We start from the raw sequence: 11532 nt of genomic DNA on the forward strand, positions 1-11532 counted from the left end.
ACAGAAATGAAGACCCAACACAGCAAAAATAAATTAATTAATTAATTTTAAAAAAAAAGATTAAAAAAAAAAAGTAAACATAAAAACATCCTTAATACTTTGTGGCCTCTCTCAGATGTTCACAAAGAAGGAATAGGTCTATATTAATGGTTTATAGATGTCTCATGGTGCTCCAAATTATAATGTCTCCAATCTATAAGTGTACAGTTCAGTGGACACTTTGGTAACTAGAATGTAGTGTGGATATAGAGCTACTGTGCATATACATTTCTGTGATTTCTCTCATAAAATTAAATATTATAGACTAGATGATGTAGTAAAATGCAATTTTGCTTGACATTGTGAAATGGGTAAAACAAATTCCAGTTTTTTGGAAATTTTTTCTTTGCTTCATGCAGTTTTTACTGGTCTTATTTTGTGTTGCAACAGATATTTACTAGTTGTGAGAATTTTATTAAATAGACATTTAAGCAGTACAATACTGAAAAAGAATGTTTGGGCCCTCTTTATCTCTCAGAGTCATTAGAAGCAAAGCTTATGCTTCTTATGCATGAGAGTAAGAGTAGATAACAAAATATCCTATTTGAATGATACAGAAACAAACTTGTACACTACCAGATAGAATGGAATTCAAGGTCAGATATTTTATATAAGAAAATTTGGTGATGACTGAAGAGGTGTCAAAATCACTTGGGGTGGGGCGGGAAGAGACTGATTACTTAGCAATGTTATTGTGAAAACTGGCTCACTATATAAAGAAACAAAATCCTTATCTCATGTGATATAAAAATAAACTTCATGTGGATCTAAGAGGTGAATTTGAAATATTTAATTGAAAAAATGTAACAAGTCTAAGTAAAAATATCCTTATGACCTTATTATTGATTTCGATTTCTTAAACAAGGTTTTAAAAGTGCCAACAGTAAGGATAAAAATTGACAAATATTACTACCTCAAAACTAGAGGACAGCCCAGACAAGCTAGCAGATGACAGACAGGGAGAAGCTACTTGCAGCATTTTCACTGAGAAGGATTAATATTTAGATTATTCAGATAAGTCTTGCAGATAGCAAAAGTCAGAAAGTCGGGAGAGCCAATAGAATATTTTTAAAAGGACAAAAGGGAAAGGAAATTCAAAAGAGGGGAAAACAGAAAGTCTGAGAAGAACATGAAGTGATACTCAACCTCATTAGTTGCTGATACACATGATAAAATAGCAGTTTATACCCATAGCATTAGTAAAGATGACAAATTTCCATCAAGTGGAACCATAGGAAATTGCATATACACCCCATTTTGAAAGAGTTTCAATAGTATTTTTTTTTTAACATCTTTATTGGGGTATAATTGCTTTACAATGGTGTGTTAGTTTCTGCTTTATAACAGAGTGAGTCAGCTACACATATACATATGTTCCCATATCTCTTCCCTCTTTGTCTCCCTCCCTCCCACCCTCCCTATCCCACCCCTCCAGACAGCCACAAAGAACCGAGCCGGTTTCCCTGTGCCATGCGGCTGCTTCCCACTGGCTATCTACCTTACGTTTGTTAGTATATATATGTCCATGTCTCTCTCTCGCCCTAACACACCTCACCCTTCCCCCTCCCCATATCCTCAAGTCTGTTCTCCAGTAGGTCTCTGTCTTTATTCCTGTTTTACCCCTAGGTTCTTCATAACATTTTTTTTTCTTAAATTCCATATATATGTGTTAGCATACGGTATTTGTCCTTCTCTTTCTGACTTACTTCACTCTGTATGACAGACTCTAGATCTATCCACCTCATTACAAATAGCTCAATTTCGTTTCTTTTTATGGCTGAGTAATATTCCATTGTATATATGTGCCACATCTTCTTTATCCATTCATCCGACGACGGGCACTTAGGTTGTTTCCATCTCCGGGCTATTGTAAATAGAGCTGCAATGAACATTTTGGTACATGACTCTTTCTGAATTCTGGTTTCCTCAGGGTATATACCTAGTAGTGGGATTGCTGGGTCATATGGTAGTTCTATTTGTAGTTTTTTAAGGAACCTCCATACTGTTCTCCATAGTGGCTGAACCAATTCACATTCCCACCAGCAGTGCAAGAGTGTTCCCTTTTCTCCACACCCTCTCCAGCATTTATTGTTTCTAGATTTTTTGATGATGGCCATTCTGACTGGTGTGAGATGATATCTCATTGTAGTTTTGATTTGCATTTCTCTAATGATTAATGATGTTGAGCATTCTTTCATGTGTTTGTTGGCAGTCTGTATATCTTCTTTGGAGAAATGTCTATTTAGGTCTTCTGCCCATTTTTGGATTGGGTTGTTTATTTTTTTGTTATTGAGCTGCATGAGCTGCCTGTAAATTTTAGAGATTAATCCTTTGTCAGTTGATTCATTTGCAAATATTTTCTCCCATTCTGAGGGCTGTCTTTTGGTCTTGTTTATGGTTTCCTTTGCTGTGCAAAAGCTTTGAAGTTTCATTAGGTCCCATTTGTTTATTTTTGTTTTTATCTCCATTACTCTAGGAGATGGGTCAAGAAGGATCTTGCTGTGATTTATGTCATAGAGTGTTCTGCCTATGTTTTCCTCTAAGAGTTTGATAGTTTCTGGCCTTACATTTAGGTCTTTAATCCATTTTGAGCTTATTTTTGTGTATGGTGTTAGGGAGTGATCTAATCTCATACTTTTACATGTACCTGTCCAATTTTCCCAGCACCACTTATTGAAGAGGCTGTCCTTTCTCCACTGTATATTCCTGCCACCTTTATCAAAGATAAGGTGACCATATGTGCATGGGTTTATCTCTGGGCTTTCTATCCTATTCCATTGATCTATCTTTCTGTTTTTGTGCCAGTACCATACTGTCTTGATTACTGTAGCTTTGTAGTATAGTCTGAAGTCAGTATAGTCTGAAGTACACCCCATTTTGAAGGAGTTTCAATAGTATTTAATGAAATTTAGTATGTACATACTTTATGATCCAGCAATTCTACTTTGGGGCATATAAACCAGAAAATTCTTACACAGCTTTACAAAATGAAGTGCATGATAATGTTCATCTTGGAAAAGCAAAGAATAGGAGTCTATCTACATATCCATCAGTAAAGCAATTGATAAATAAAATGTGGAACATGTTTGTGAAGGATTATTATGCAGTGATCAAAAGGAGTGAACTAGGTGTACAGACAACCACATGAATAAATTCCAAATGTTTCAAAAGGAAGAAAAAGCCTGAGATTTATTGTATGTACCATATATATCCATATAATACATAATATCTTAAACTTATAGAAATATACAAATATATAAACATTGGAAGAAGAGAAGAAGGAACAAATGTAGGAAAGAAGATGTGTGTTTCTACATAGGAGTGCAGACATAAGTGTGAGCTATACCAATGTCAATGATAAGACATTGTTTAAATTGATTGCAGCATTACAGAGTTGATTTAGTATTGATCAGATGAAGTTGGTTTAAAAAAAACACATTATTTCTCTATCCTCTCAATAAGATCAATTTCCCATACTCCATGAAAGCTAAAAATTTGCTTGTCATTTTAAGACATAAAAATATCCTTGAGAATTTACCTTTTTAATAAGGGTGGTATACATATGTACACCAACACTTCCACTGAAAAAAATAGCTAATAAAACACTAATATATTGTCAGGTCACAGTTAATGTTTAAAGGTAACTCAGAGAGAGGAAATCAGCCCCAAATCCACTTTTTTTTTTTTTTTTTTTTTTGCGATATGTGGGCCTCTCACTGTTGTGGCCTCTCCGGTTGCGGAGCACAGGTTCCAGACACGCAGGCTCAACGTCTAGGGCTCATGGTCCCAGCCGCTCTGCGGCATGTGGGATCTTCCCAGACCGGGGCATGAACCCGTGTCCCCTGCATCGGCAGGCAGACTCTCAACCACTGCGCCACCAGGGAAGCCCCCCAAATCCACTTTTTTCCTTGGGAACAACTGGAATTCTGGGATATGTGAACCTCTATTTTGATGGTGTATATGGGGGAGGAAATCAAAGCCTGACAAACTGAGAAGCTGATAGAAGACCCACACTTTAATAAATATGGAGGGCTTCCCTGGTGGCGCAGTGGTTGAGAGTCCTCCTGCCAATGCAGGGGACACGGGTTCGTGCCCCGGTCTGGGAAGATTCCACATGCCGCGGAGCGGCTGGACCCGAGAGCCATGGCTGCTGAGACCGCGCGTCCGGAGCCTGTGCTCCACAACGGGAGAGGCCACAACAGTGAGAGGCCCGCGTACTGCAAAAATAAATAAATAAATAAAAATAAATATGGAATCCTAAGAACGACACCTTTATGGTAGTATTAAACTGGAAATGGATGAGCCCTTGTATGCAATTTCAGCCTTGAACTTGAGTTTTAGCGTTGAACTTGATTTAAGGTGGTCATTGACAAATAGCGCTCCCAGATCCTGATAGAACCAAATACAGACCTTCTATGAAAGAAGGTTTATTCATCTTAATTCTAGAATTATTCATATAAATAATTTTTATGTTCTTAACTTGAACATAAAGATAACTGCACGCACAAGGAAACATGACACCATGAGTGAGAGCCAGCAGAAAACATAAAACACTTGCAAACACACATAAACTTGCAAACACTTCAAATATTTTTATTATCAGAAACAGTCTATAAGAAGCTAACAACTTTAACCGAAATAAAAGTTACACCTGAAAATGTACAGGGAACAAGAAACAATAAAATGTGAAAGATTAGGAAAGAACCAAATAGAGCTCCTAGAACTGAAAAATATGATAATCAAAATTTTAAACTGAATAAAAGTTTAATAGAAAACTAGATGCAGTGAAATAAAGAATTTGTGGAGCGAATGATAGGTCAGACTATAATAACTTATCCCACATATAGCTCAGAGGGTTAATAAGGTGGAAAATATGGAGGAGGTGGTTAGAAATGCAGAACAGAGTAAAAAAGTTTAACATATATTTAACCAGAATTTCAGGAGAGATGAGAAAGAATAATGGCTGGGAATTGTCCAGAATTGATGAAAACCTTAATGCACAGATTCAGTAGACCCAAATAAACCTAACAGGATAAATGAAAGATAACCATACCTGGAAACATCATTGTGAAATTTCAGAAAGACAAGACAAATTTCAAAAGAAGACATTTAATCTTTAAACACGTGACAGACTGAAAGCTATGTTCCATGTTGACAATTCCTCAACAGTATTAATGGAAACTAAAAGAAAGATACCTTCCAAGTGCTGAAAGAAATCAGTAAACCTTCCTGCCTAAATAGTCCCTGCATGTGAGTCATCAAATGAGAGAATCAAATCAACTGGATGTCAGTTGGTTTTAAATTAATTAAGATCATGGGAAAGAAGTGGTATAAAGCTATTTTTCAAATATAACTTTATAGTTTTACTCTGTCCCTCCCTTGCCACAGTTCTGAGTCCAGGAGTTTGACCTACTCTGTTTCTAGCCTTCTTCAGCCCTAGTGACATCTAATTTTACCGTAGTCTAGTAGATCTATATGACCATGGCCAATTTCTGAAGATGGTAGTCTTTTAGAGCTGTACCTCTGAAATCACAAATTCAAATGTACTTCTCTTAATCTACAGCTTACATTCTTTCTCAAAGGGCTTCAATCACCACTCATACCAATAAATCCCACATTTGTCTCTGCAGCCCAAACCTCTTTCCTCAACTTAATTTATATAATGTAAGATCATTTATGTAACAATTTATATGGATACTCTATGGACACCTCAAACTCAACATGTTTTAAATTAAAACTTTCTATTCCTCAAAACTAAACGTCTTCTCAAGCTCTAAACATGTTCCTCTTTTCTCCTCTTCCTGTGTTTACTCTATCAGTTACTAGCACTAACACTCTCCCAGTTCCCTAAGCCTGAAAAAAAGTACATTGACTTTTACTCCTTCTTATTCTACTCTGTGTCTAATCACCATATCCTGTATATTTTATCTTTATCATTCTAATACAACTCTATAACTGCATTTCTAGGTGACAGCAATATTATCTCTTACCTGTATTAATGGAACAACGTCTAATCCATCCCTTGCCTCTAGTCTTAACTCCTCTGTGATTTATCTTCAACTCTGAAACAGGATGATCTTCTTGAAAAATAAGAACACGGTCATGTCACTTTTCTATTTAAAACACTTTAATAATCTTGCATTTCTATTGATGTAGATTCCAAATGACTTGGCATGGCTTACAAAATACTTGCTGATCTTTCCAATCTCAAATCTCACCATTCCTCTCCTCTTACTCTATGGCTCAGCCATACTGATTCTATTTCAGTTCTTCCAAAACACTTCTTTCATTTTTGGATTTGCACAATCATGTTTTTAGTTTGCTGGAAATTTTACCCCACACCCAATTTTTGTTTGGATTACTCAAACTCGTTTTTCATGTATCAAATTAGAATAAACTTTTTCCGGAAAAGTCTTTCCTCTACTTCAAATCCTGGTTAGATGACCCTCGTCTATGCTCTCATATTAGCATGAACTTTTGCTATCATGGCATTCATTATGCTCTGTTTTAAATGTGTGACCACTTTTCTGCCTCCATCTTTCAGGACAGAAACTATGTCTGTCTGTTTACCACTCTATCCCTAACACAAAGTGTATGCTCAATAAATATTTGCTGAAAAAACTAATGAATGGATGATAATATATTTAGAATTATGTCTCTGGAAGTCCTGGGTCTACAAAACAGAATTCAGTTCCACAACTAAACTGGGTTCTAGTTTGTTCAACTTTTTAAAAATGTTGACAGAAACTGGACATGTCTTACATTATTCACTACTGTTGAGCACTTACTTTCGACTACACTTATGGAGTATCCCTAAATGAACAGTACCATTTACTCAGCCTGAAATGTCCAGCCTCCCCAAAACAATTATTTGTACATACCAGTTCAGTTTTAAATACATGACCTTATCTTTATTGTCTTTTCAAAGCATATTTGCTGATATCTAAAGAAGACTAAGATCTTTGGTTCCCATTTCCAATTTTCCTGGGAACCTCTTGCTCACTAAGTCAATTACATAAAAAGTCCTCTTAACTATTTTTGGTTGTTTTAGTTGTTTAGCTGTGTTGTCTTCACAGAGATAGCATAACTTATTTGAGGTTGGGACTATATCTTAAATATGCTTTTTATAGCCACCACAGCTCTAGAGATTGTGGTTTATTGTGTTAAAGACTGAATAGTAACAGCATCACAAGAACAAAACTGAGAAAAGAAAATAGGAATATAGGAGAAAGTATAATTCAGAGTCATCAACAAACACGCAAGATAAATTAATATTTTGTCTCAAACTTATTTGGCTTTGTTTAAAACCTGAGACTTCGCAGAGTCGCATGGTGGAGCTGCAGGATAAGATGGGGAAATTTTTGTACCATCAGATGTTCTGGTTACCGTGAACCACTGGAACTGAGGGCTCCAGAGAAGCAGTGGTGATAAAAAGAGGCTTTCAAGAGAAAGCTAAGGAGCCAACAACGCCCTCGCCACCGAATTGCAAGTCTATAGATTCTCAATGGTCCAGGCTAATAGCTGAGAGGAGCAGTTTGAGGCTGAATTGAAATATTTCCGCGGAAAGACGTTTGGCTAGGGAGCCAGGGAGCCAGAGAGCCATGGAGCCGGGAGAAGGAAGCCCTCAGCAGATAAGGCAAGCGCTGCTTTTCTTTGTTTTCCTGGGAGGGTCTTTGGTGTGTTCAGAGACCTGGCGCTATTCTGTGGCAGAGGAAACGGAGATCGGCTCTTTTATAGGCAACGTGGTGAAAGATATAGGTTTGGGCGTGGAAGACCTGGCTGCGCGGGGGGCCAGAGTCATCTCTGATGACTATAAACCATACTTGCAATTGGATCGGCAGACTGGCAACTTGATCTTAAATGAGAAACTGGACCGGGAGGCGCTTTGCGATCTCACCGAGCCATGCATATTAAATTTCCAGATATTATTTGAAAATCCTTTGCAATTTTTTCGAGCTGAGCTTAGGGTCAAAGACATAAATGATCACACTCCCACGTTTCTAGACAAACATATACTTCTGAAAATCTCAGAAAGTACTACTCGAGGAACCTCATTCCAAATGGATAGCGCTCAGGACTTGGATGTAGGAAAGAATGCTGTTCAAAACTACACATTAAGCCCCAATCCTCATTTCCACCTTAAACTGCAAGACAGTGAGGAGGGTGGAAAATACGCAGAGCTGTTACTGGACCAAGCTCTGGATCGAGAAAAGGAGCCTGAACTTAGATTAACACTAACAGCCCTGGATGGTGGGTATCCGCCTAGGTCTGCAACTGCACTGGTGCGTGTGTTGGTCTCAGATATCAATGACAATGCCCCAGAGTTTGAGAGGTCTGTCTATGAGGTTTTGGTACCAGAAAACAGCCCTCTGGACTCCTTGGTCGTCAAGGTGTCTGCTATAGATTTAGATGCAGGACTAAATGGAGAACTATCTTATTCATTTTCCCACGTCTCCAGAGACATACGGAAAACATTTGAAATCCATCCCATTTCTGGCGAAGTCCGTTTAAAAGCACTTCTGGATTTCGAGTTAATTAAGTCTTATACAATAAATATTCAGGCCATTGACGGTGGGAGCCTTTCAGGAAAATCAGCAATTTTAGTTAGTGTTGCAGATGTGAATGACAACCCACCAGAAATAGTCATAACATCTCTTACCAGCCCCATACCGGAAAATTCGTCACCTGAAATGGTAGTCGCTGTTTTTAGCCTACGAGACCAAGACTCTGGGGACAACGGGAGGATGGTTTGCTCAATTCAGGACAATCTCCCCTTTCTCTTGAAGCCTACCTTCAAAAATTTCTACACCCTGGTAACAGAGAGCCCTCTGGACAGAGAGACCAGAGCAGAATACAACGTCACCATCACCGTCACGGACTTGGGGACACCCAGGCTGAAAACCGAGCACAACATAACCGTGCTGGTGTCCGACGTCAACGACAACGCCCCCGCCTTCACCCAGACCTCCTACACCCTGTCCGTCCGCGAGAACAACAGCCCCGCCCTGCACATCGGCAGCGTCCGCGCCACAGACAGAGACGCGGGCGCCAACGCCCAGGTCACCTACTCGCTGCTGCCGCCCCTCGACCCGCACGTGCCCCTGGCCTCCCTGGTATCCATCAACCCGGACAACGGCCACCTGTTCGCCCTGAGGTCCCTGGACTACGAGGCCCTGCGGGCGTTCGAGTTCCGCGTGGGCGCCGCCGACCGCGGCTCGCCCGCGCTCAGCAGCCAGGCGCTGGTGCGCGTGCTCGTGGCGGACGACAACGACAACGCGCCCTTCGTGCTGTACCCGCTGCAGAACGCCTCGGCGCCCTGCACCGAGCTGGTGCCCAGGGCGGCCGAGGCGGGCTACCTGGTGACCAAGGTGGTGGCGGTGGACGGCGACTCGGGCCAGAACGCCTGGCTGTCGTACCAGCTGCTCAAGGCCACGGAGCCCGGCCTCTTCGGCGTGTGGGCGCACAACGGCGAGGTGCGCACGGCCCGGCTGCTGAGCGAGCGCGACGCGGCCAAGCACAGGCTGCTGGTGCTGGTCAAGGACAACGGCGAGCCGCCGCTCTCGGCCAGCGTCACGCTGCACGTGCTGCTGGTGGACGGCTTCTCGCAGCCCTACCTGCCGGCCCCGGAAGCGGAAGCGGCGGACGCGGCCCCGGCCGCCCCGCTCACCGTCTACCTGGTGGTGGCCTTGGCGTCGGTGTCGTCGCTCTTCGTCTTCTCGGTGCTGGTGTTCGTCGCGGTGCGGCTGTGCAGGAGGGGCGGGGCGGCCTCGGTGGGTCGCTGCTCGGTGCCCGAAGGCCCCTTTCCGGGCCACCTGGTGGACTTCAGCAGCACGGGAACCCTGTCCCAGAGCTACCAGTACGAGGTGTGTCTGAAGGGGGGCTCTGGGACTAGCGAGTTCAACTTTCTGAAGTCTGTTGCCTCCAATCATCAGGAGTCTGTAAATGATGTAGAGGAAAACTCAAACTTTATTAATGGTTTTGGATTCAATTAGGAATTTTTTGGTTTTTCAGAGCATTCGGGATGAAAGTTTTCTCTAAATATACCGTTTCCATTAGCCTTTTGGGCCATATAGAATTTCTTGATTTTTTTTTCGGATTTCATTTTGCTAGTTAAGGAGATTAGAAATTTTATTTGAGAATATACTCATACTTACTCTATTATTTCTATTTTGATGGAGACAAAGAACTTTCAATTTTACTTCATTACTGAAAAGTCATGAATATTTGTTAGTTTTTCAACTTTTCATCATCAAGCACTATTGATTTGAAGATGACCCCAAACCCATTCTGATTGTTGTCCAGAAACTTTTTGTAATTTTTTGATGTTGTGGTTACTTAGGAGATGAGCATGATACAAATATAATGAATTATTAGTAAATCTTCTGTTTAATCTAATATTATGCCTCCTTGTCTTAAACTTTTAAATGGAGAAATATCTGAAAAAATGGCATGTTTTTGTTTCACAGTAGTATTAAATGGAAAAGACTACAATTTTTCCTATACTTAAAGGTGTTTTCTCTATTTTTATCAACCTGCAGTATATAATATATGAGTAGTATTGAAAGATTATTAGGTTTTTTTAGGATATTTAAATAATAGATTCCTTTTGTGGTGTCTGTCTAGCCCACCCCATCTTTTTCTGGAAACTTCTCTCTTCAGTAAAAATGTACTGTTGCAGCCATGTTTATTTTCTATGACCCATCTCCCTCTGTGATTTCAAACAACAAGACAAGGTGGTAGACATTAGTGATCCAAACTGATCCAATCTCATTATCTATGCTTAGAAAAATGACTTTAGAAACTGGTTATAGTATCTCTGTTAGAAACTTAACAAGAAAGTGATACCATGTTGGCTAAATACATGAAAGAAGCACAGAAAGCCAATCTACTTAGAGACAAAAAGGAAGGAGATGCCTCATTGTGGATTTTCCAGTCGCTCCCAAATGTACTTTCTCTCTTGAGCTTTTGGAAATAAATATGAAATTTTAAAATAAATTTCCCTCTAAACAAGATAGCTAAGTGGATTTGTTCTCTTATCAAAAGCACTTTTAGATATGCTTGCATGGATTGGACCTTACTATTAATTTGAGATGTTAAAAATTGTGGTTTTCATATTAATGTAATATTTAAGATCAAAAGGTTGTGGAATATTAGTAGTCTGTAACGGAGAAGAACAAGCGTTTGTTAGAATATACAATTTTGAGAAGAATTGATGGATATATCCAAACTGTACAGTCTTTGGAGTGTTTAATAGAAATTAGAAATTATTAGAAAATTCTACTATATAAGAGTTTTTGAATATCATTAGTGTCATAATAGCTTTACTGCAAAATAACACTGATAATGTAAAATGTGTTCTAAGAGATGTATGCCTTATTTGTAGGCTCATTATAGCCTTGTTATTATGTTCTTTCTTTTTTATAATATATTCCTTTGCTTAGGGGAACCAGGGTATTTTGTCATTCAGTGAAAAAACATTTTAGATCATTTTGA

At 39.6% G+C, this 11532-nt stretch overlaps 1 protein-coding gene across 1 annotated transcript; it reads left to right on the top strand.

Moving 5' to 3' along the window:
* Positions 1-7455: 7455 nt before the first annotated feature.
* Positions 7456-10412, top strand: LOC103087025 (protocadherin beta-18-like). Its single transcript, XM_007461494.1, has one exon. It carries the CDS (start codon positions 7641-7643, stop codon positions 10029-10031), a length of 2391 nt encoding a protein of 796 aa, XP_007461556.1. The 5' UTR covers positions 7456-7640; the 3' UTR covers positions 10032-10412.
* Positions 10413-11532: the final 1120 nt, after the last annotated feature.

This window comes from Lipotes vexillifer, unplaced genomic scaffold, assembly GCF_000442215.2.
Source record: "Lipotes vexillifer unplaced genomic scaffold, Lipotes_vexillifer_v1.1 scaffold217, whole genome shotgun sequence".
Lineage (NCBI taxonomy): Eukaryota > Metazoa > Chordata > Mammalia > Artiodactyla > Lipotidae > Lipotes > Lipotes vexillifer.

Coding starts and splice junctions, on each gene's coding strand:
- LOC103087025 (XM_007461494.1), top strand. CDS start 7,641: ATGGAGCCGGGAGAAGGAAGCCCTCAGCAGATAAGGCAAGCGCTGCTT.